The sequence below is a fragment of the Stegostoma tigrinum genome, chromosome 15, assembly GCF_030684315.1.
Source record: "Stegostoma tigrinum isolate sSteTig4 chromosome 15, sSteTig4.hap1, whole genome shotgun sequence".
In the NCBI taxonomy this organism is placed as follows: Eukaryota; Metazoa; Chordata; class Chondrichthyes; order Orectolobiformes; family Stegostomatidae; genus Stegostoma; species Stegostoma tigrinum.
The window spans coordinates 40,910,543-40,936,550 of record NC_081368.1 but is presented as its reverse complement, the minus strand read 5'-3'; the positions used below and the strand labels follow the sequence as shown (position 1 = coordinate 40,936,550).

Below are 26,008 nucleotides of genomic sequence, written 5' to 3'. Positions count from 1 at the left end.
TATCTCTCTAATCCCTTCCTATTCTGATACCCATCAAGATGCCTTTTTAGTATCATAATTGGACCAGCCTCCCCCACTTCCTCTGGAAGCTTACTCCATTTACACACCAATCTCTGCATGGAAAAGTTCCTCGTTAAGTTCCTTCTAAACTTTTCCTTCTCACCTTAAACCTATGCCTTCTCGTTTTGGATTCCGTACCTTGGGCAAATGACCCTGGCTGTTCACCCTATCCACACCCCTCATGATTTTATAAATCTCTATAAGGGCCCCTCTCAGTCTCCAATACATGAGGGAAAATAACCTCAACCTAAGTAGAAACCAAAAGAATTGTGGATGCTTTAAATCAGAAACAACAACAGAAATTTCTGGAAAAGCTCAACAGGTCTGCCAGCACCTATGAAGAGATCAGATTTACTATTTCAGGTCCAGTGCCCCTTGCCCAGCCTCATGAACCTCTCTCTAGAGCTCAAATCCTCCAATCCCAGAAACATCTTTATCAATCATTTCTGAACCCTTTCAAATTTAACGTCAAATTTCTGTAACAGGGAGACCACAATTGAATTCAGTAGTGCAAAAGTGGCCTAACCAATGTCCTGTATAGCCACAACGTGACATCCCAAGTCTATACTCAATGCACCAACCAAGAAAGAAAAGTGTACGAAAAGCCATTTTCACTGCACTGTCTACCTGTGACTCCACCTTTAAGAAACTATGAACCTGCACCCCAAGGTCTCTTTGTTCTCAGGACCCTACCATTAAGTGAATAAGTCCTGCCGTGGTTTGCCTTTCCAAAATGCAACACCTCATATTTACCTACATTAAACTCCATTACTCAGTTCTCAGCCCATTGGCCCATCTGATCAAGGTCCATTTGCCATTTGAGATAACCTTCTTCACTGCCCACTTCACCACCTATTTTCCAGTCATTCACAAACTTACTAACCATTCCGCTTGTATTCACATCCAAATCATTTGTATAAATGACAAAAAGCAGTGAACCATGCACCAATTCTTATATTTGTGAAATCCAAGATCTGTACGGTCTGTTCACCATTTTCCCAGTCTTCATGAGTCCACATATACCCCAGGTCTTTCAGCTTTTACATCCCTTTCAGAATTATACCTTGTAATTTATATTGACTCCCTTATATACCAAAATGTGTCATGTGACATTGCTGTACCTTAAATTGCATGTGCCACATGCCTTTCCACTGGCTTTTCAAAGTCCTCTTCATGAAGGCTTGATCATTATCCTCCTCAGTATTCACAATACTTCAAAGTTGAGTATTAACAATAATTTTTTTAATTCACCACTGTATGCCCACATTATTATTTTACATCAAGAAGAACAGTGGTCCTCGTGCTGACTGCTGGAGAACCACCATATACTTTTCTCTACCCCTATTTCCTGTCTCTCAGTTTACAACCTCGTTGGTAAAACAGATTATAATCAAACGTTCTTGTGCAATTTGACCATCCCTCATGTTAGGTAATGCAATTCACAGTTGGATTTACTTACTTTTGCATATTTATGCTGGATTAAGAAGCATTTAATAGTCTCCATTGTAAGTATCTTATAATTGACCATTAGTTTCAAAAATCTGCTTTAATGAAATTATATTCCCATATTTTTAAAAAATACACTTCTCTACAATTTTTATTAGTGCACTGTTAAATAAAAAGGTAAACAGAGGAAACTATAGCTATAAATTATGACTGTGAATTCTATAAGATGATAATAGGCATGAAAAAAAAAGATTATTTATATCCAGGTTCAAACTGGTTTAGTGATTGCAGAGATGATCATTGTGCTATGTAACTGGTTAGCTGTCAAAACTATTTAAATTTTGAAGCTTTGTTAACACTTCCATTTTAAAAGATATTGCAGCACAATTTTAATTAAATGATGATTGATATGTCGACATTTAGTATTGTCTTTGATTGGAAGATATTACAGGATTGATTGAGATGACTGATTGCACAGTCAAATTTGGAACTGAGGATAATCAGTGACATTCATCAAGTAATTTCTGACTGTTGACCTCTCAGGTTATCTGAAGATGGTATAATGGAAGAACTAAATAAGCTGTCAAAAAGAGTGGCCTCTCTGCAGACAGATTTAAATGAAGATCCAGAGCTTGAAGCACAGTTGGCTCGCTTTTTACAGGTAAAAGTGGTTAAAGATTTTAGTACAACTTGATGTAAATGCTGTAGCCCTTGCATTCAATTCCATAAGGATTGTTGACATTAAAAACAGAAGATTGCTGAAATTGAGAGCAAAGAAGCCTCCTTACCAAAGACTTGATAGCTCTATAGCACTTAATGAATAAAATATTTAAGATTATGAAGATATCACTTTTGACAGAGAGATGCACCTCTGTGTTTGCTATCCTTTCTCATTTCTAACTTGCTTATATTGAACAGAATATGAAGAAGCTCTTGATTAAAACAGTGAAACAATTGGGTCCCAGAGTCTGTAAACAATCCAGGTTCACAAGTTGATTTCTGCCGTTAAATTCAGTAGCATAGCAATTTTAACCTGTTCTAACAGGTCTGAGATGTCCCCAGAAATTTGGTTACAGATTCTGGTCCAGTCCTGCCCAACTATATAGGTATGGATTTTCTTTTCCTCTTTCATTTGGTCTTGAGATGTAGCTTGCATTTATTGCTAATCCTTATCTTTAGAGCATTAAAAATCAACCAACGTACTGTGAGATTGTAACCGTGTATGGGCCGGACAAGGTAAGGTTATTAAAATGACTTCACAGAGGCTGGTATCCTGTCACTAAGTCATCCTTTATTTACATGTGGAAAGTCCTTGACACTGATCCAACGTCCTCAGAGCCTGCTCTCAGAGTGAGCAGAACCTCTGAAACTCCTGTTTATATCTGTCAGCCAGGGGTCCCTGACTGGACCAGTTTGACAACCCCAATCAGGGAACTCACATTCTATAAGTTCACCTGGCTGACTTCGTTACAATCATTACATCCCTCCCCTCCTGAGTCCAAGAGCATAGGCCAGTTCTTTTTTTGTAGCTCCTCTTGGGATATTTTCGTATTGGGTCAGGTTCCTCCAACTCTGCCTCTGACGAAGGCAGCATGTAACGCACGGTAGCTCACCACTTGTGCCTGCTTCAGGCAGCAAAAGCATCAAAAAGGTTGGCAACATCTGTCAAGTCCATTTCAGATTCTGAGGTATCTTCAACATTTGATACAGAGGAAGAATCCACTGGTTCTGGAACAGTTGGAAAGGCAGTCAACGAGCTGAGCATGTTTTACTCTCGCACCATTTACAAGTTTGCAGCTTTCATGTGGTCCACATGCCTATTCATGACCACGACACCTACTTGAATCTTATACATTGAGGACCTGACCTCACATTGACCATGTCTGTAATCTGTGTAGGGCTATTCCTGTGGTTTCTACACCAAATGTCATCCACTCAAGTAAACTTCCTGTCTCCCTTCGTGGAGATTTACGTCCGGCATTGACATCCCTGATGCCATTTCACCCTCCACCCCAAGTCCAGGAAGATCAAATCTAACCTGAAGCAGAGTCTTCTCCCTGTTAGCAACTCTGCTGGATCTGTCCCTATAGTTACGTGAGAGTGGTCCTGTAATCAAATAGGAACCGGGACAGGTTGGAATCTAGTGAAGGAGCAGGCTGTTTTTTTAAGCCTTCCTTCAAAGTTGGGACTGCTCTTTTTTCCAGTCCCCAAGTCTCCCTAATTCTGAGATGCTATTAGTTTTACTTTGCAATTCGAAAACCAGGGGAATCCATATTGGGATTTTTGATTAGTTAAAGATGACTGGCAGAGGTAATGTGACTTTGGTTTACCAGTTAATGAGATGCTGAGAGGCCGTTTGGCATGTGGAATTAATGATGTAACAATGCAAGGCTGGCTATTAGCTGAAACCCAAGTGGACCTCAAGCAGGCACTAAAACTGGCTTTATCATTGGGAAATGCAGCATGTGGCATGTATCAGTTATGGGGTATGCCAATGGAAGTGGACACTCTCGTCAGTCCATCTGAGCTTGGGAACACCACTTGGGTGAATTCAAATACATAGCCTCAAGCAGGACATATCCTGAACAAAGGGACTCGAAGTCCACTACAAAACCCCAAAACAAAGGCAAGCCTTGGCCAACTGGTTAAAATTTTCTTTAGAACCTGGGCCACCAAGCCACTGTAGTTGCTGCTGGTATGTAGACTTGAGACAGTGAAAGAGTCCCACTAGATCTAAATCACATAAGAGATCTCATAAGTTAGTTAAGCACTTCTTTCAGCAAAACTGATGGCCTCTCTGTCCTTGATGCTCGCCAGTTTGTTCCTGGCTGTCACTGGAATAGGGCTTTGGATGCTTGAACCATCAATAGTTTTGATTGCACTGATGAATCCACACATGAATCCATGTGACGGCGGCTGATGAGTCATTGGATTTCCTAGACTCTTTCCACCCAACCCCATTCTTTAGGTCACAGATTGGACATGGGCCTTAATTCGTTTGTAGATCCACTTTCTTTCCCTTAATTAAATATTGGTGGTGTTTCCAGTTCAAAAACACGTTACACTTGTGATTTAGTAAGTCCTTGATCTCCTGGTAGTTCTGATCAAACCATCCATGTTGTTCCCTGATAGAGAACAAATAGTTTTCACACCATAACTGGGGCTCAGTGAGGGAGCACTTTAGAGCCAGTGATGGCAATTCTTTTAGTGTTGAAATAGTTATGGAAAAGGATAGACCTCATCCAAAAGTTAGTTATAAATTGAAGGAAGGCCAATTCTGATGGTATTAGACAGGAACTTGCAAAAGTTGGTTGGGAGAGGCTATTCGCAGGTAAAAGAATGGTTGTAAAGTTGGGGGGCCTTCAGAAATGAGATAATGAGAGTCCAGAGTAAGTACATTCGTCTTAGTGTGTCGGACAAGGCTGGTAGGTGTAGGGAATGCACGATGGCTAGAGAAATTGAAGCACTGGTCAAAAAAAACGAGGCAAATGGCAGGTATTGACATCTGGGATTATGTGACTCCCTTGAGGACTATCAGGGCACTAAGAGTATACTCAAGAGGGAAATCAGGAGGGCAAAAAGGGACATAAAGTAGCTTTGGCAAGTAGATTTAAGGAGAATCCAAAGAGAGTCTACAAATACATTGAGCACAAAGGAGTCAGCAGGGAGAGAATAGGGCCCCTTAAAGATCAACAAGGTTGTCCATTTATGGAACTACAGGAAATGGGTGGGATAGTAAATGAGTATTTCATATCAGTATTTATTGTGGAGAAAGGTAAGGAAGTAAGGGAACTTGGAGAGAAAAAAATAGTGATACCTTGAAAAGTGTCCATATTACAGAGGAGGAGGTACCGGACGTTTCAAAATACATAAAGGTGGATAAATCCCGGGACATGATCAGGTGTATGCTGGAATTTTGTGAGAAGCTAAAGAAGTGATTGCTGGGCCTCTTGTTGAGCCACAGGTGAGGTGCCAGAGACTGAAGGGTGGCTAATGTTTTTCCATGATTTAAGAAAGGTGGTAAGATAAAGCCAGAGAACTATAGACTGGTGAGCCTGATGTCAGTGGTGGATAAGTTGTTGGACAGCATTCTGAGAGGCAGGATTTACATGTATTTGGAAAGGCAAGGACTGATTAGGGATAGTCAGCGTGGCCTTGTGCATGGGAAATTGTCACACCATCTTGACTGAGTTTTTCTGAAGAAGTGACAAAATGATTGATGCAGCCAGAACAGCCGACGTTGTCCAAATGGACTTTAGCAAGGCATTCAATAAGGTTACATATTTTAGACTGGTTAGCAAGTTTAGATCACATGGAATCCAAGGAGAGATAGCCATTTGGGCACCAAATTGGCTTGAAGGTATAAGACAGAGGATGGTAGCAGAAGGATGTTTTTCGAACTGGAGGCCTGTGACCAGCAGTGTTCTGCAAGAATTGGTGCTGGATCTCTACTGCTTGTTGTCACACATATAAATGATTTGGATGCGAATGTAGGAGGAATAGTTTGTAAATTGGTAGATGACGCCAAAATTGATGGAGTAGCGGACTGTGAAGGAGGTTATCTCAGAGTACAAATGGTCTAATGGGCCAAGGAGTGGCAGACAGAGTTTAATTTAGATGACAAGGTGTAGAGCTGGATGAACACAGCAGGCCAAACAGCATCAGAGGAGCAGGAAATCTGACGTTTCTGGTCGAGACCCTTCTTCTGCTTGGCCTGCTGTGTTCATCCAGCTCTACACCGTGTTATCTCAGATTCTCCAGCATCGGCAGTTCCTACTACCTTTGCATTAATTTAGATAAATGTGAGCTGTTGCATTTTGGCAAGGCAAGTTAGGACCCTTAATGTTAAGTTTCTGGGGAACGTTGCCAAACAAAGAGATCTTGGGGTGCAGGTTCATACTTCCTTGAAAGTGGAATAACAGGTAGACAGGGTAATGAAGATGATATTTAGTATGCTTGCCTTTACTGGGCAATGCATTGAATATAGGAGTTGGGATGTCATGGCTATACAGTACATAGCTTAGGCCACTTTTGGGATACACATATTCAATTCTGGTCTCCTTGCTATAGAAAAGATATTGTTAAACTTGGAAGAGTTCAGAAAAGATTGATAAGGATGTATCTGGGGTTGGAGGATGTGATCTCTGGTGAGAGGCTAATTAGGCTGGAGTTATTTTCCTTGGCACATTGGAGGCTGAGAGGTGACCTTGTAGAAGTTTATAAAATCATGAGGGGCATGAATAGGGTGAATAATCAAGGTCTTTTTCCGAAGGTAGGGAAATGCAAAACTCGAGGACATAGGTTTAAAGTGAGAGGGGAAAGATTTAAAAGGGACCTAAGGGCAACATTTTCATGCAGAGGATGGTGCATGTATGGAATGAGCTACCCTGGAAGTGATGGCGATTGGTACAATTACCACATTTAAAATGCATCTTGGTGGGTATATTGAATAGGAAGGGTTTAGAGAGGTATGGGCCAAATGCTGGCAAATGGGACTAGATTAATTTGGGATTGCTAGTTGGCATGGACAAGTAGGACTGAAGGGTCTGTTTCCATATTGTACAACTTGGTGACTCTATGACTGTATAATTTATTATAGATTTAATAACAGACAAGGCACACAAACATTCTGTGGTTCCTGTTTGTTGGGCATCACTAGACTGGCTGTGAGGCACTGACTGTGTTGGTCTTTCCTCACAGTCCTTGAGTCCATTGACAAAGAATTGTGTGTGGCAATGCTTCTGATGTCACTGCTGAGGACTGATGCTGCTGGGATCATCCAGAGTGTCCTGATGTTCCCAAGTCCCAAACTTCATTTTGAGGGGTGGAACGTGTCTCTCTATGGATTATTTTAACGTGGGATGGCCATTGAACACTGACTACCACATCATCCTGGCAAAGTAAACGTGCAAATAGCCAAAACGATTCGAAACATATGTTGTTACTCCTAACTTCCACCATCCTAGGGTTTTGCAATCCTGCTTGTTTGCAGGCTGTCAACAGAGCTGACAGCATACCAAACAGCCCCTTTAAGATCAGAAAAGACTTGTATCACCATAGCAGCAGGTTGATAGCCAATGAAATCCATCTATTGTGCTGATCCCACGATTTAATATCTGACATCAAGTTTTGAGCCCTATAACTGTGGAATTTCTCATCCCTGATATTTTTGGTTCTATTTCTCTCTTCTCTCACGCTTTTGCTTAAATTCAAGCCATTGTATTTTAAGTACTGCTGAGTCTCACTCTACTTGTGATTAAATTTGCGTCTTAGCTTAAATATAAATGCTACATGTTATTTATGTCATTTAAAAGAAATGAGAATGTTGTGGACAAAGGGAATCAGTATAGAATAGGGCAATTTGAGAACACAGTTCACAAATGAGTAACAAAAGACAATTGTACTCATGAGATAGCAAGGTGTATCGCTGGATGAACACAGCAGGCCAAGCAGCATCAGAGGAGCAGGAAAGCTGACATTTCAGGCTGAGCCCAGTTGTACTCATCTTAGTTTGCAATTGAGGATAAACTTTACTGTTCCTCTCCTGAGGCCTCTATTTACTTCTCAAATAATTCCAGGGTTCTTGACAACATTAATTTATCCAAAAGATTTTTTTTAACACTTTGTATGGAATTTCTCATTTTTTAATTTGGACCTACATTGCTGATTCCTCCCTCCACAATTCAATTTCAGACAATATTTCAAACTCATCTTTTCAGTTCCCTTCAACATTCCTTATACCCCTCAAAAATCTGGTGATAGATGTTTGCTGTGGGTAGTGCCTGATAAACAGCTGTATTTCCATCAATGGAATAAACTATCAGAAGTTGTGTGTAATAACACCTAATCAGACACAATCCATTTTGCGCACCAATGCTGCACTCAGAATCCTCCTTTCAAGGCTGAAAAGCCTAAGTTTCTTGAAGCTTTCCTCAAAACTCAGACCTTTGCTCAAACACAGACATTGCTGATGAAACTCAGCAGATCTGGCAGCAGCTGTGAAGAGTTAACAAAGTTAATGTTCCAAGTCCATTGACCATTCATCAGAACAGTTTGTAGCTTGGAAGTGGTAGTATTTATTATTTATGCTGATGATGAGAGCTGTGAGGTTTTGGAAAGAATTCTGAGGAATGGGATTTATGACTATTTGGAAAAGCATAGCGTGATTAAAGGGAGTCTGCATGGCTTTGAGAGGGGCAGGTCATGCCTTACAAATCTTATTGAGCTCTTTGAGGAAGTCACGAGACAGGTTGACGAGGGTTGAGCAGTGGATGTGGTGTACATGGACTTCAGCAAGGCATTTGATAAGGTTCCCCACGGCAGGCTCATTCACATGAGGTATGGGATACAGGGTGATTTGGCTGTCTGGATTCAGAATTGGTTGGCAGACAGGAGGCAGAGAGTGGTTGTAGATGGTAAGTATTCTGCCTGGAGGTCAGTGCTGAGTGGTGTCCCGCAGGGCTCTGTTCTTGGGCCTCTGCTCTTTGTAGTTTTTATAAATGACTTGGATGAGGAGGTTGAGGGCTGGGTTAGTATGTTTGCTGATGACACAAAGGTTGGAGGTGCCGTTGATAGTATCGAGGGCTATTGCAGGCTTCAGTGAGACATTGACAGAATGCAGAGCTGGGCTGAGAAATGGCACATGGAGTTCAACCTGGAAAAATGTGAAGTGATGCATTTTGGAAGGGTGAACTTACATGCTGAATATAGGATTAAAGGCAGGATTCTCGGCAGTGTGGAGGAACAGTGGGATCTTGGTGTTCAAGTGCATAGCTCCCTCAAAGTTGCCACCCAGGTGGGTAAGGTTGTTAAGAAAACATATGGTGTTTTGGCTTTCATTAACAGGGGGATCGAGTTTAAGAGCCGCGAGGTTATGCTGCAACTCAACAAAACCCTGGTGACACCACCCTTGGAATATTGTGTCCAGTTCTGGTCGCCCTATTATAGGAAAGATGTGGAGGCTTTGGAGAGGGTGCAAAGGAGGTTTACCAGGATGCTGCCTGAACTGGAGGGCTTGTCTTACGAGGAGAGGTTGACTGAGCTCGGACTTTTCTCTCTGGAGAGAAGGAGGAAGAGAGGTGACCTGATCGAGCTGTACAAGGTAATGAGAGGCATGGATAGAGTCGATAGCCAGAGACTTTTCCCCAGGGCAGGATTGACTGCCATGAGGGGGTCATAGTTTTAAGGTGTTAGGAGCAAGGTATAGAGGAGACGTCAGAGGGAGGTTCTTCACCCAGAGAGTTGTGAGCGCATGGAATAGTTTGCCAGTGGTAGTCATGGAAGCGGAGTCATTAGTGACATTTAAGCAACTGCTGGACATGCACATGGACAGCAGTGAATTGAGGGGAATGTAGGTTAGGTTATTTAATTTTTGGATTAGGATTATTCCATGGCACAACATCGTGGGCCGAAGGTCCTGTACCGTGCTGTACTTTTCTATGTTCTATGTGAGCAAATAGGTGAAGATAGACCCCAGAGAAAGAGAGAGTTAAAACAAGGTGGGCAGACAAAGGGGTTGTTGATAGTAAGCCAGAGGAGAAAAGAAGCTAGATACATGATAATGGGGGCTATGAGGAGGTGAAAATGCGTTGAATGTACTCAAAACAATCCACATCATGACAGGACCTGGGGTGTGGGCATGGGTAAGGGACATAGAATAAGGTGGTCATGTTCTAAAATTGTTAAACATAATATTGAGACCTGAAGGCTAGAAAGTCCCCAAGCTGAAGATGAGGTGTTATTCCTTCAAGAATTGATCTTTGCTGGACCATTGCAGTAAGCCCAAGATGGTGATATTGGCATGGGAACAAAGTGGTACATTGAATTGGCAGGCAAATGAAGCTTGGGGTCATTTTTATATACAGAACGTAGGTGTTCTGCAAAGTGGTCACTGAGTCTGCATTTCATCTCCAAGTGTAGAGGAGACCATAACATGAGCAATGAATAATGTAGATCAGATTGAGTGAACTGCAGATAAATCACTGCAACTGGAAGGTACTTCTGGGACTTGGGATAGTGAGCAGTGAGGAGGTAAATGGGCTAGTGTTGCACCTTCTGTGATTGCATGGGAAGATGCCTTGGGTGTGTGGAGAGATACTGGGAGTGTTGGAGGAGTTAATTAGGGTGCCCTGAAAGGAAAAGTGCTTGTGAAATGCGAACAAGTGAGGAGAGCGGAATATGCATCTTGTGGTGGCATTCCACTGGAGGTGGCGAAAATGGTGGCTTGTGATCCTTTGGATGTGGAGACTGATGGGTAGAAAGTGAGGACCAGGAAGACCCTATGATTGTGGAAGAGAGAGCAGAAGTGAGGACAGAAGTGTGGGAGTGGATCAAACTGAAACAGGGTGACTGGAATCAAAACATTAATGCTGTTTTCTCTTCATACATTACTTCAGACCTGCTGAGTTTCTCCAGCGATTTCTGTTTTTGCTTGTTTCAGATCTCCAGCATCTATACTTCTTTGTTTTATTTCAGGCTTTTGCTGCTTGAATTTAACTTAATTTATGGTCCTTCTCAGTACCATGCCTGAATATCTATCTTGTTTCCTGGCAACCAGAAATAAGCAGAGCACTCACATTTAAAAATGAATGCTGTACAATTTGATGCACTTACCCTGACTTGTATTCTACCATTTGAGCTTTGACTGCTTCACAGCACTAATTGCTCCCATTAACACTGAGTACATTATTATGTATCTTGCATCTCTGCCCTCAACTATTTAAACAATTTTTGTAGATTCTGTTGACCCCATCTTGTGTACTTGTATATACTTTGGCAGGAAGGCTGTTGATTTTGGGGAGAGAGGTTGATGGCTAGATGGCTCAGTGGGGACTTAACAGCTAAATGAATAATCTTGATTTTAGACATTAAAAGGAATGTCAAGGATAACAACTCCTGAAGCTGTATAATGCTATTGATTAATGGATTTAGGAACATTAATATCAGAACAGAAATAGGCCATTCAGCCTGTCTTGCCTGTCCTGTCATTTAATACAATCATGGCTGATTTAACACTGCATTTCCTTTTACTCACCCCATCTCCATAACCCTGAGCAGCACTGGCAATCAAAATCTATTACTGTCTACCTTAAACATACTCAAAAGATTGAACGTCCACAGCCCTCTGGTAAAGAATTCCAGTAAGATAATTTCTCCTTACCTTTGACCTAAGTGGCAACCCCCTTATTTTAAATTTTGCTGTCTGGTTTTAGATCTGCCCCTTGTTGGTTTTTCATCTCCATTCAGTTTATTGAATGACTCTTAATTCTGTATCTGATTGCTGTCAAAACAGAATACTAATTTAAACTCTGTAGTTGAATCAGTTTTGAGTGAGTAAAGATCGGGCTCATGCATAATTCTGAAGTTACAAATATACCTCTGTAACTTCATCCTTAATAACTAAATTTCAGCTTGACTTATACTCAGATGCAGTCTCTATACACTCAATGCATATTAGTTACAGGAGATAGGAAAGAATAGGCGCAAGTTAATGGATGAGAATAAAATATTAAAAACTGGATGTTGCAAATAGTTAATCTGTTGAAGTTTTCTATGATACATCTTGTCTTTTCCTTCCCTTTATAGACTGCAAAGGAAAAACTGAAAGAAATATGGAAAACAATGGAATTCTTCCAGAGAATGAGACAGTCTTTGGTAGAATATTTCTGTGAGGATGAAAAGCTTAAGCTGGAAGAATATTGCACTGTTCTCAAAAGTTTCTGTGAAAAATTCCTCAAAGCAATTCAGGTAAAGTGAAGTATTCCAAATATTTTCGGGACAAGATTTAATTTCTGGTGCTAGCTTGGCCAGACAATATTTATCATTAGCAATATTCTTGAACACAAGGCTTTTTTGCTGTGAACTGAGACACCCCAGGATTATACGATGACACCCTCCAGTGTTGGCCCCATTAGAATTTGTGCTGTTAGTGGGGTAGTGCCTCATATGCATAAACCAGGTTGTTACAAGTGCATAGTGGGTATTTCTTCAGCGCCTAGTTACCAGTATCTGTTGGAACCTCCAGCAACCCCTTCCATTCTTGAACAAGGATGATTTTGTTCTTAAAAATATGTTTCTGGGGATTTAGTGCGGTCTTTTGTGGAGACTGTTCTATTTAAGATCCACCATTTTGAGAGTAATGTTCTATTTAGCTAAATGTACCTGAAAGTTCCTGCAGAGATCATGTACATATTGTCTCCTCGAGGATACTGTAAACTGTATGCAGCTGTATATAATGATTTAAAGGATTGTATATTTAAACAAATCACCTTTCCACTAATTTAAGAATATAAGTATGTTGATCAAGAGTTTTCTCCTTTGGCTGTCACTTGCCTTGTAGAGTGTGAACTAACATTCCACCTGAGAAATGAAGCAAAACTTCCTCCAATCCAACACAAGGAAGTTTGGTCCCAAACAAGTTGAACTGATTGCATTGGCTTCTGGCACATTTGTATGTCTGCCTTGGGATATGGATGGCTCTGGCTCTGCCAGTATTTATTGTGCAAGCGTAGCTGTCCTTGAGAATCTGATTTTGATCTGCCATCTTGAACCACTGGTGTAGATAGACCCACAGTGCTGTTGGGTTCCAGAATTTAGACCCAGTGATAGTGATTAATAACAATGCTGGGGACTAATTGCTGTTTAATGAGCAAACGATCTTCCTTTGCCACACAAGTTTTAAAATTTTAATATGTAAACTTGAATGCACATGTACATAAAAATAAAGCAGACCGGAGTGTGATTTTTCCATGAAATAAAAACGTTGACAAAGTATATTCATGGCCTTGTACTTATCAGTATTGATTAAATCTCTTTACCTTCTTGATAATACCTTACTGGTGATATTCACAAACACAGTGATAATGGGAACTGCAGATGCTGGAGAATCCAAGACAATAAAATGTGAGGCTGGATGAACACAGAAGGCCCAGCAGCATCTCAGGAGCACAAAAGCTGACGTTTTGGGCCTAGACCCTTCATCAGACCTCTGATGAAGGGTCTAGGCCCGAAACGTCAGCTTTTGTGCTCCTGAGATGCTGCTGGGCCTGCTGTGTTCATCCAGCCTCACATTTTATTGTCTCGTATTCACAAACACATGCAGGTTTGGTATTCTTCCATACACTATTTTAAAGCAAGCTTTATTGTGTCTTTTTTAAATGGGACATTGTCTCTACTAACTACATGGTATAGAAATTCCATACGAACATGCAGGTATACATTTGACTTCAATAATGACCAAATGTAAGTTCGATATCCACAGCCAATACCTGCCATGGCTTTCTCTTCTCTGTTCCTGAGGAGAACATTGATGATTTGACAGTGTTTTCAGGCACGATGGCAGTGCCTTGAGTTGGAGTAGTAGTACAAGCAAATTCAGGGATAATGTTATGAGAAATATATTTTTGTGAAACCCAAAAGACTTTTAAAAAATGGTGGGCAAGACCCAGGCGTGGATGTTCTGCTCCTGTTACCAACAGATCCCATTTTTGATGGCTGAGGGAGAGGTTGGAGAATGAGTCACCTAAGCAGGAAATCTAAACTCAGAGGAACCATTTGAAATTATTGTGGAATTCAAATAGACCAGTTTACTGTTCCAAGAACTTAATCTACAGCCTTGATTACGAATTTATAAAGAAGCATGTGTGTAGATAAGGTCTGTTTAAATTTCGTAATCTGAAGCTTCTATAAATCCCCACCTCTTTAAAATGAAGACAATAGGCTAAAGCTGTCAGAATGTTAAAAATAACCTCTGTGAACTTCTGTGATTCACAGGCATTGCCATTGCCATCTGTTCCTGCAATTTAAATAGTTTTCCTTCTTGACATTTCCCAAAGACTGATACCACAGCTTGCTTGCATTTCAAAAAGAACAGAAGCACTTATCTCAGTCTGCAATGTGTGATTATGGTTGTGTGTTTATGCGTGTGTATGTGTGGTGGGGGTACTGCATTGTCATGTACCTACCTTGGTGGGGAGGGACTGAGTTCAGTTTTTGATTGACACTTTAAAGAGTCTATTTAAAAGATTGCAGGTCTGGCAACATCTGTGAAGAGAAATCACAGTTAATGTTTTAGGTCCGGTGACACTTCGTCAGAACTGTGGACTCGAAATGTTAACTCAGATTACTCCTCATGGATGCTGCCAGACCTGCTGAGCTTTTCCAGCAACTTCTGTTTTTGCTCTTGATTTACAGCATTTGGAGTTCTTTGCTTTTTATTTTGTTTAAAAGATTAACTGTCTTTAACATGGTCGCGAAATAGAACTTTGTTTTTTTTAACAACAGATTATTTGACAAGATTTAAAACCTTTGATATTTTTATATGACAGGGTGTTTATTTTTCCAGTTTCAAATGTGTATAAAATAGAATGAATTAGACTGTTAGAAGGTCTCTTTCTTGTCACCATACAGTTTCTGAAGTCTGCCTGTGGTGGATGATAGGAAATTGGCTATTGAGGTGTCATGAGGGTATGATGTGTCCTGCAAGAGGTATGAGTTGAAATGGAGATGATGTCGAGGGGCATGAGGAAGCCTGAGTTGGCATGGGGATATGGAGAGTAGGAGGGGGAGCTGAAGAGGTGTGAAAAATAGAGAAACATATAAAACAAATGCATGAGTAGACCATTCTGCCCATTGAGCCTGCATCACCATTCAATATGATTGTGGCTGATCATGCAATCTCAGTATCCCGTTCTCACTTTCTCCATATCCCTTGATCCCTTTAGCCACAAGGGTCACGTTCAGCTCCTTCTTGGATGTATCTAATGAACTTACTCTAACAGCTTCCTGTGGAATAGAATTCAACAGGTTCACAACTCTCGGAATGAAGAATTTCCTCCTCATCTCAGTCCTGAATGGCATTACTCCTTATTCTTAGACTGTGACCCCTAGATCTGGACTTCCCCAACATTGGGAACGTTATTCCCACATTTAGCCTGTCCAGTCCCATCAGGATTTTATGTGTTTCTATGAGATCTCCCCTCATTTTTCCAAATTCCAGCAAGTACAAGCCTAGTTGGTACAGTCTTTCCTCAAATGTCAGTCCTACCATCCTGGAAATCCTTTTGCTTGACTTTCTCAACAGCAAGAATGTCCTTCCTCAGATTAGGAGACCAACATTATACAGAATACTTAAGGTGTGTCCTCACTAAGGCCCGTATAACTGCAACAAGACATCCTTAATCCGATACTCAAGTCATCTCACTATGAAGGCCAGCATGCCATTAACTTTCCTCACTGCCTGCTGCACCTGCCTGCCAGCTTTCAAAGACCATGACACCCAGGTCTCGTTGCACCTCATTTTTCCTAAACTGCCAACATTCAGATAATAATCTGCCTTCCTGTTTTCAGAGTATCAAAGTAGATAACCTCACATTTATCCAAATTTGCAAAATATTTGCCCACTCAGCCAGTCTGTCCGAATCACCCTCAGCCTTTTAGAATCCTCCTCACACAGACACTGCCACCCAGCTTAGTGCTGTCTGCGAATTTGGAGACATTGCATTCAATTCCTTTGTCCAAATTGTTAATGTTTATTGTGAATATCTGGGATCCTAACACTAAGCCCTGCGGTACCCCACTTGTCACTGCCTGCCACTCTGAAAAGGACCTGTATATTCCAAATTTCTGCTTCCTGTCTGTCAACCAGTTCTCTATCTATATCAATACATTACCTCCAATACCATTAGCTTTAATTTTCCTTACTAGTCTCTTGTGTGGAACATTGTCAACAGCCTCTTGAAAGTCCAGATGTGCAACATCTATTGATTCACCTTTGTCCACTCTACTGGTCACATTCTCAAAAAATTTCAGAAGATTTGTCAAGCAGATATTCCTTTAGTTGACTCGGATTGATTCCGTCACTGCTTTCCAAACATTCAGTCATTACATCCTTAATAATTAATTCCAGTATTTCCCTACCACTGATGTCAGGCTAACCGGCCTGTAATTCCCCAATTTCTCTCTTCCTCCATTTTTAAAGAGTGAGATTACATTAGCTACCCTCCAGTCCATTGGAGCTCTTCCAGACACTACAGAATACTAGAAATTGATCACCAAAGCATCATTATTTCTAGGCGCCTTCCTTAAGTACTCTGGGATGCAGAGCATTAGGCCCTGGGAACTTACTGGGTTTTAATCCCATCAATTTCCCCAGTAACATTTCTTGACTAATAGGGATTTCCTTCAGTTCCTCCTTCATGCTTGACCCTCTATCCCCGAGCATTTTCTGAGGCTTTTTGTGTCCTCCTTAGTAAAGACAGATCCAAAGTATTTGTTCAACTGGCTTGCCATCTCTTTGTTGTCCATTTTGAATTCACCTGATGCTAACTGCAAGGGACCTACATTTGTCTTCACCAGTCCTTTTCTTTTCACATATCGATAGAAATTTTGCAGTCAGCTTTTTATGTTTTCTGAAAGCTTACTGTCATATTCTATTTGTCCCCTTCCAAATTAAACCCTTTGCCCTCCACTGCTGAGTTTTAAATTTCTCCCAGTCATCAGGTTTGCTGCTTTTTCTGGCCGATTTATATACCTCCTCTTTGGCCTTAACACAATCCCTGATTTCCCGTGTTAGCCAAGGTTGAACCACCTTCCCTGTTTTACTCTTATGCAAGATAGGGATGTACAATTTTTGAAGTTCCTCCATGTGTTCTTTAGATATCTGCCATTGCCTATCTACTGTCAACCCCCAAGCCATCCTTGGCTAGCTTATCCTAGCCAATCCATGCCTGATACCATCAAAGTTAGCTCTCTTTAAGTTCAGGACCCTAGTTTCAGACATAACCATGTCACTCTACATCTTAATGAAGTATTCTACCATATTATGGTCACTCATCCCCAAAGGATCTCGCACCACAAAGTTGCTAATTAATCCTCTCTTATTACACAATACCCAGACTAGGATGGCCTGCGCTCTAGTTGGTTCCTTAACATATTCGTTGAGGAAACCATCCCTCATACATTCCCAGAAATCCTCCTCCAATGCTACCAATTTGCTACCAATATGTAAATTGAAGTCACCCATAATAAATGCTGTACCCTTACTGCATGCATTTCTAATTTCCTGTGTGAGACAATCGCCAACCTCACAACTACTGTTTGGTGGTCTGTACACAACTCACACTAATGTCTTTTTCCCTTTGGTGTTCTACAGCTCCACTTATACAGATTCCACATCATCCAGGCTAATATCCTCCCTTAATATTGTGTAAATTGCCTCCTTAAACAGCAACAGTACCACCTCCCTTTCCTTTATGTCAACCTTTCCTGAAAATTGAATAATTCTGGACATTGAGTTTCCATCCTTGGTCACCCTAGAGCCAGGCTTCTATGGTCCTAATTACATCCTATCCATTCATAACTGTCTGTGCAGTTAATTAAACCACCTTATTACAAATGCTCCTTGCATTAAGACAAAGGGCCTTTGGCTCCTTTTTTTTTTGACATTTATTGCCCTTTTAGAATCATGGTGTGATGTGGCCCTTTTTGATTTTTGTCTTTGGTTTCTCTGCCTTCCACTTTCACTTTTTTCCTTTACTGTCTCTTGTTTCTGGCCCCACTTTACTTCCCCCCTATTTCCTGCCTGTTTCCCATCCCTGTGCCATATTGGTTTAAATCCGCCCCAACAGCACTACCAAACAGACCCCTCAGACATTGGTTCCAGTCCTGCCCAGGTGCAGGCCGTCCAGTTTATACTGGTCCCACCTCCCCAAGAAATGGTGCCTGTGTCCCAGTGTCCCTCCCACTTGTACTATCCTTCAAGCCATGTATTCATCTTACCGTCCTGCTATTCCTATTTTAACTAGCACGTGTCGCTGATAGCTATCTTGAGATTACTACCTTTGAGGTCCTACTTTTTATTTTAACTTCACACTCCCTAAATTCAGCTTGTAGGACCTCATCCCATTCTTTACCTATATCATTGGTGCCTGTATGCACCACAACATGGCTGCACACCCTCTCCCTCCAAAATGTCCTGCAGCTGCTCAATGACATCCATGATTCTTGCACCAGGGAGGCAACATACCATCCTCGACTTTTGTTCACAGCCACAGAAATGACTATCTATTCCCTTTACAATTGAATCCCCTATCACTATTGCCTCATCCCCTAATCCCCTATCTGCCACTGTTTTTCCTGGCCTGCTGTGCAGCAGAGCTAGCCACAGCACCATGAACCTGGCTGCTGCTTCCTTATCCTGGTGAGCCATCTCCTCCAACAGTATCCAAAACAGTATACCTGTTTTGGAGGGACACGACTACAGAGCCTCAAAACTTGGTGGCCTCAAAAGCAATCATGATGAAGAGCCACAGACTGAGCCAGGGCTTCTAAACAGCTGCCTCAGCACTCATTTGTTCCCATGGCCACAACCAGTCTGCTTCTAGTCAGCCTGACTCTATCCCAAGCCTACCTCCCTGGTACGAAATGTGAGTTTAATGATGCCCTTTAAAATGAGACATATCTGCCAAGATGAAAAATATACTAATTCAAGTTACATTTATTCGGAACAAAGATCTGCCCTGAATTAGTGTTTTGCAGACTGGTCATGTTCCCGTATTTACGGATAAAAGTCAACATATGGCAGATTATAAACTCCTGTTGCTGCTACAGTTTGGACCTGCATCGCAAACAATGGATAATAATTATACTAAGATAAATACTGGATGTGAGTTTGCTCGCTGAGCTGGAAGGTTAGTTTTCAGATGTTTCGTCACCATTCTAGGTAACATCATCAGTGAGCCTCCGACGAAGCTAAATACTTCCTAGATAAATACTTCCTACTCACATTATACAGTTGAGAAAAATTAATTTAAAACAATAGGCTCTTTCTATAGGAATTCTAGAATGGAAAGTGGAGCTGCAGAAGAGGTATAGCCCAATAACAGAAGAGTAAAGGCTAAGCAACATTTTCCTTGAGAACAATTGGAAGTTGAGATTGGTGTCTTTTGGTGGTAGAGACGGAAGAGCGGACCAAGATTAAGTGAATGCCAAAGGAAAAAGTAAAGTGTAAGCAATTATTTTAGGTGGGAATGGATTCCATGTAATGTAAGGGGTAGAGAGGAGAAATTGGGATACTATAATAAACTGCTGGAGATAACAGCATTAACTGGGGTGTGTGATGTTGTTATTAGTAGAGGGTGAGGGGGTGTTGGGGAAGCTTGGAAATAGGTTAGAACTAACATCAACTGTGGAGACCTTGGACTTCACTACCAATTGCTTGGATAGGAAAAAAGAAGATCAATTTGTGCAGTGCAAGCAATTCTGGTCACCAATTGTGATCAGAGATGATGAGAACTGCAGATGCTGGAGAATCCAAGATAACAAAGTGTGGGATTGGATGAACACAGCAGGCCCAGCAGCATCTTAGGAGCGCAAAAGCTGACGTTTCGGGCGTAGACCCTTCATCTGAAAGGGTCTGATGAAGGGTCTAGGCCCAAAACGTCAGCTTTATGCTCCTAAGATGCTGCTTGGCCTGCTGTGTTCATCCAGCCCCACACTTTGTTATCCTGGTCACCAATTGTGTCTTGGATGTTCATGCACATAGGTACTGTACATAGCTACTTGAATTTGAGCTTAAGGTTTCCAAGATGAGGGGCATCTGGTTTCACTATGGAGCATCAAGATGGCTGAGAATTTCCTGGACCACACACTTAAGATGGGGATCACTCCACAGGCAAAGAGAGTTCAGAACAGTAGTTAGATTGTCATCCGGAACAGTAGGAAGAGACAGAAATGCGGGTATCTTTGGAGTGAGTACAATTTCTTAAGCTGGTAACTAGAGATTTCTAGGAGTAATGACACTGGAAAACATGTGGTCCAGGCCATGGCACCAATGGGCAAGGAACTGCACAGTGAGGAATATCAAAGCATACAAATATAGTTGTTATAGGAGATTCTATTGTTGGAGAAACATACATTTCTGTAACTGTCAAAGTGAGTCCGACATGGTCTATTGCATCCCTGGTGCCATGGTGAAGGACGTCATAGAGGAGTTGCAGATATGATGCAGTAGTGAGCCTGTCAATCAGATATTGTGGTATGCATTGGTACATAGAAAAATCAGACATTGGAATCCTGCAATCAGAATGGCTAATTTGCAATGCAGAGTGTGTGTTCAATTCCCACACTGACTGGAGGTCACCATGAAGATCTCTCCTTCTCAACCTGCCCTCGCCTGAACTGTGGTGGGCCTCAGATTAAATCTCTGTAATGAAAGGGCAGCCCTAGGTCTGGTAAGACAATGGCAAAGAGTGCAAGAGCAAAGAAAATATGTTAAACCAGTGTAAAACATTGGTTTGTTCTCAACCCACGTATTGCACCCAGTTCTGGGAACCACACTTGGAGAAGAATATTAAAGCACAAGATGAGGTGCAAAAAAACCCCCAAGAATGGTTTCAGAAATGCAAAACTTCAATTACACAGGTAAATTGGAGATTTAGACAATTGAGAATCAGAGGACACAGATTTAAAGTAATTGCCAAAAGAAGCAATGACAATATGAGACAATGTAAGGAATCACTGCCTGAGAGTGTGGTGGAACAGGGTCAATCTAACTTCAATGGGGAGTTAGATTATTATCTGAAAAGAAATAATGTGTAGGGCGACATGGAGAAGACTGGGGCATAGAAGGTCAATTGCTCCTTCAGACAGCCAGAACAGACCTACAGGCCAAATGGCCTTCTGCATTGTAAGGCTTTCTGTGCTGTAACATTTCAATAGGTCTAGGGTGGAGTTTCAAAGTTGCTAATCAAGGCGTTACCATGTCACTCACTAGAGAGAATGAAGATAGGGAGAATCTTTGTAAGACTTTGGGCATGCTGCAGGAGGGAGGCTTTCAGATTTGTGGACCATTGGGATCAGTTTTAGGGCAGGGTGGTATCTATTCAAATAAGGGATGAGTTGAGCCTTGACAGGATTGACACCAAAGTTCTTACAGAGTGGTTCACTGGTGTGACTAGGAATAATTTGAATTAAATGGAGAGGATTGAAGGAGCTACCACCTTAAATGTAGTACATGGAATAAAGTGAAATAAAAACAGAGTGTCCATCACATATTAACAGTCAGCCTTATCTCTCTATTGGTCAGGAGAATGCAACTCGGGAAATTGAGGAACAGAAGAGGCAACAAAGAGAAAAGGAAATGGTAGAGAAGCGGCATTCGATAGCTACTTGTTCCTCTATCGAAATCGAACTTGGCCAAGATGACCTAGAGATATCACTTGCTAGAAAACTACAAAGTTACAACATGAAACGATGGGTGCGCAGATCGTATAAGCCTAACTTTCTCTCTCAAGAACATTGCGCAAGGAAAACATACCCTTCAGAGGTAGAACGAGACTGTGATACAAATGATTTAAATAGTGACTTCAGTGAAAAAGAACAGGCAAATCTCATGCAAAATATGTCTGAAAAGGTTCTGAAGCAACAGCTGAGTCACTGTATTATGCAGGTAGGATATCCCATTCTAAAAGAAGGGGTAAATACTCTCAACCAGGAAGCTGAGACTATCAAAGAAACAGCAAAACCCACACAATTACTTGAAAAATCCCAACAAAGTCTTCCACTTATCAAAGAATATCCAAAATTGATTCATACAGCTGAATGCAGAACTCCAAACAAAAGCCTAAAGTCCTCTGAAAATTTTCCCTTGAAGAAATCACTTCCTACTCACTGTTCAAAATGGAAGAGAGAGGAGCAAAGAGGGGAACAAAATGTAGCTTCAAAGAGGAAACAACTTAACCAATCTTCTCCAAATTCTAAAAAGACTTTTGGTGTTGGAGAGACCAGAGTTGATCAGAAGAATCAATTTGCCAAGAAACCTACTGTGGAGTTAAGCAAAGTTGAAAGCAGGAACTTAATTACTAACAGAAAAAGCAAAATAAGCAGCATCTCTTCAAAGATCCAGACAATTCAACCTCTGAAAGGCCAGAGAACAGCATCATCTTTACATAAAGCACATACATCTGAAAAACCTCTCTCTCCCTCACCGACTTTAATACATAGGAATTTGCTAAGTCCAGTAAAAAGGAAATCTATCACATCAGGTAAACAAATAGCTAAAGTAAAGGAGATAAAAGAGACTCCCATGGTATCTGAACAAGTAACAAAAGCTAGCAGAAAATCTATCCAAAATCAAAAAGTGAAGTGCAGTTCATCTCAGTCAACATTTACTATAATGTCTACAGTCAGCAGCCCCAAGAGTTTAAGCAAATCAGACATTGTGACATCAGGCTCCAGGATTTCTTATGCCAAACAATCTCTGCAACAAAAGAAGCCAAACCCTGGTACAGACACTATGGTAAAGCACCAAACTGATTCCCTCATAAGCAAAGGTGTGGGTCAACGCAGCAGGTCTCTAAAACTGAACAGACAACCAGTGTGGCGATGATACTAGCAGGCAACTCGTTTGGCAATAATGTTCTACAGTGTTGAGACCCAATGGATACGCAGTTTCTTTTAAATCAGTCCAATTATCAGGAATAACATTTTCTGCCAAAATATTTTTACTGGATATAAAGGATATTTGTGATGTTTGTCACGAGATTTTGCGCAATGTTGTTTGTAACTAGATTTAATGAAGAAAAGAAATAAAATAAAAGGGAGTCATTAAAATGATATGTTATTCAAAAGAACACAAAAAAAGGAAAGGTCTCTTTTAGAAACTGTGAACAAGTCTTTTATTCATTTCCTTTTGCTTTGTACAGATCAGGATTGAGTAAATATTTTTCTAATCTTAGAAAAACAGGTTAAATGTATTTAAATGGTTCAGCCGGAAGGGAAATGTTGTTTGGCTTGAGCATGTGGAAATGAGTCTGCCTGGCGCTTCCTGTTTTCATTTAAAATTTTGACTCTCAGGATTGAACTCTTGGTCTAATAGCTTTGTAAGCTTTAAATCTGAAATTAACCACAACAAAGCATAAACATTTCAATAATTGTTGGATCATCAAGTCACACAGTTTAAACTTGATGCAACTTTAAGCCCAAACAGTTCTCTATTTCTGCAACATTTCTTGACATTACCAATTTTAAATGTTGAATTCTTTAATGACAGAGATGAATGCACAGGTGCTTTAAAAAACATTGAAGTGGAATTCAAAATGAGCTTTATCCACCAAGTTTTAGCAGTGAATTCACACCAATCTACACAATGGTAACCTGTATACTCCACATTCCTGTTTTAAGCTGCTATCACAGCTAGGATCGAGCTGTAGAATAAAAACAGAAAAGACAGGAAGTATTCTGCAAGCAATGCAGCATTTGTGGAGAGAAAAATAAAACAAATGCTTCAGGTCTGCGGCAGTTCATCAGAACGTCAGAACTTGATCTGTTCTGATGGAAATTACAGGCAACAATACATCAGTGTGGCAATAAATCAACTAGTTAATGCAAAACATAATCATAATAAAATTTCATACACTTTTACACAAGAACAACTTGTTAAAATTTTCTTTATTCCAAGAATTCACTAAATTAGCATTGTTTGCTGGAATATTGGGAAGACCAGAGAATTCGTTCAAGACATTATAGCACATATAATATGCTATGGAATTTTCAAGTAGAAAATAAAAAATAAAATTCCAGCTGGACACAGAATAAAATGAGACTACATGTGTGAGCTGATTGAAAAGAGCCTTCATTTTTGTTGGGATTGGATAAAGGGTCCTTGGAAGAAGAGAAGGCTCCTTGGAAGAATCTAGGGCAGTTTGGAAGAAGGGTGCTGAAGTGGTGGTGCAAGTTAAATGGCATCCGCTATATGCTGACTCTTGTGTGCATAGTCAGACTTATGACATGGAAATTGAAAACATCTCTAAAACCTAGAGATGCACTTTAAAAAAAAAACAGAAAAAATTGTATTAAGAATTAGTGTTTTATTGCCCAAATTTAAAAATAAGTTTTTATGGATAACCTATCAATCAGTCCTTACACATGCTTTTATCTTTAATGGGTATTCTACAGCATGTACAGGGTACCACTAAGAATGATAACAGAGAGGTTCACTTGAGCAGCTGTTTTTGAAATAAAGTGGACATTTAAGGTGAGGGCTGAAGTTTTTGAAAAGAATTATTGCTATAGATCCTTATGAGGAACCATAAACCAAAATAATTGCATTTAGAAGTGACCCTCCAAGTGATCAACAAGATTACTTTTTGCAACTTAATCTTTAATATAAATCAGAACCAAAGCAAACTAATTGATTTATTGGGAAAATGATACTTTAAATCGAGAGGTAAATTTCACTTTAAATAGTTGATAATAACAAAGATACATCTGACATAACCATAAGAATTCCTTTTCGCATGTTCAGCATTATGTTCTGCCCAGTTCCATAATGTGTTTTATTTGTACAGCGTAGGTCAGGAGTCCTACCTGAAAATAGCTTTCAGACCTCAATTTCATAGAACAAACATCATTAGCAAGAGACACTTCTATAAATCCTGTGTTCTGTGTGTCTCTAGCATTCCTTTTCACTAATCAACTACTAACATCTAGGGATGACAGCTTATGGTAAAATATCTAACTCTTTAGTTCACCACACTGGAGCCCTTCAAGTTTTAAATATTTTTAGACTGAATGCTGACTATCTTCTAGCTGCAGATCTTCTGCTTATCGAGAAGCCAAAAGGAAAGTCAACTTCTTCCCGTTAGCCCAACTTGTAAATAAAGTATCACTAGGTCACATGGACCAATATTTATTATTATCGAAAGAAATTAAAATTGATATGTTTGCAATTGATGCAAACTCTTGTAAGTCCTTTTTAAATGTTATTTTAAAACAATGAACGATTCCATCGATATTTTTTCTAAAAATATCTTTTCTGGAAACTTTCTAGGTAAAAGATCATCACAGATATTTAGTCAACGCTGAATGGATTAAATTTATAAATATCAATAAATTCTCATAAAACACTGTGAACATCTCTGAACTAAGCCATTAACATTAATCTGCAGTTTATTTTACTGGTGCAGATGATTAACATGCTCCTAACCCTTGCCCTATCGCAGATGACACAACGATAAGACCTTAAGCAAAGGGATAAACAGGGTGAACAACACTCAGATTTTATTGGAACCATCTTGTTTTTGAAAGATTTGCCCGACAGTCACCCTCACCTGTATTCCTTCAGGCTCAGGGCGACATGCCCTGTCCTGACTCTTAGAAATCAGCATGCCAAGGTGTCTCCAAAACTTTTCTGCTGGAGCTGGTCACCCTGAAAGCAAACACTATTCCCACCCCAAGCCGCACCCCCAGCTACCTACTAACCTCATCCCACCTCCTTGACCTGTCCGTCTTCCCTGGACTGACCTATCCCCTCCCTACCTCCCCACCCACACCTTCTCCACCTATCTTCTTTACTCTCCATCTTCGGTCCGCCTCCCCCTCTCTCCCTATTTATTCCAGTTCCCTCCCCCCATCCCCCTCTCTGATGAAGGGTCTAGGCCCGAAACGTCAGCTTTTGTGCTCCTGAGATGCTGCTTGGCCTGCTGTGTTCATCCAGCCCCACATT

General features: G+C 40.7%; 1 protein-coding gene across 2 annotated transcripts in view; it reads left to right on the top strand.

Annotated features, from left to right (window-relative positions):
- Nucleotides 1–23,859, top strand: part of fhdc2 (FH2 domain containing 2) — a 73,642-nt gene extending 49,783 nt beyond the window's left edge. For both annotated transcript variants that reach the window (XM_048545024.2, XM_048545023.2), the window contains 3 exons: nucleotides 2,050–2,167; nucleotides 12,091–12,252; nucleotides 21,590–23,859. In XM_048545024.2, coding sequence (XP_048400981.1) covers nucleotides 2,050–2,167; nucleotides 12,091–12,252; nucleotides 21,590–22,891 — 1,582 coding nt within the window. In that variant the 3' untranslated portion in view covers nucleotides 22,892–23,859. The remainder of the gene's footprint in view (nucleotides 1–2,049; nucleotides 2,168–12,090; nucleotides 12,253–21,589) is intronic.
- The last annotated feature ends 2,149 nt before the right edge of the window (nucleotides 23,860–26,008 follow it).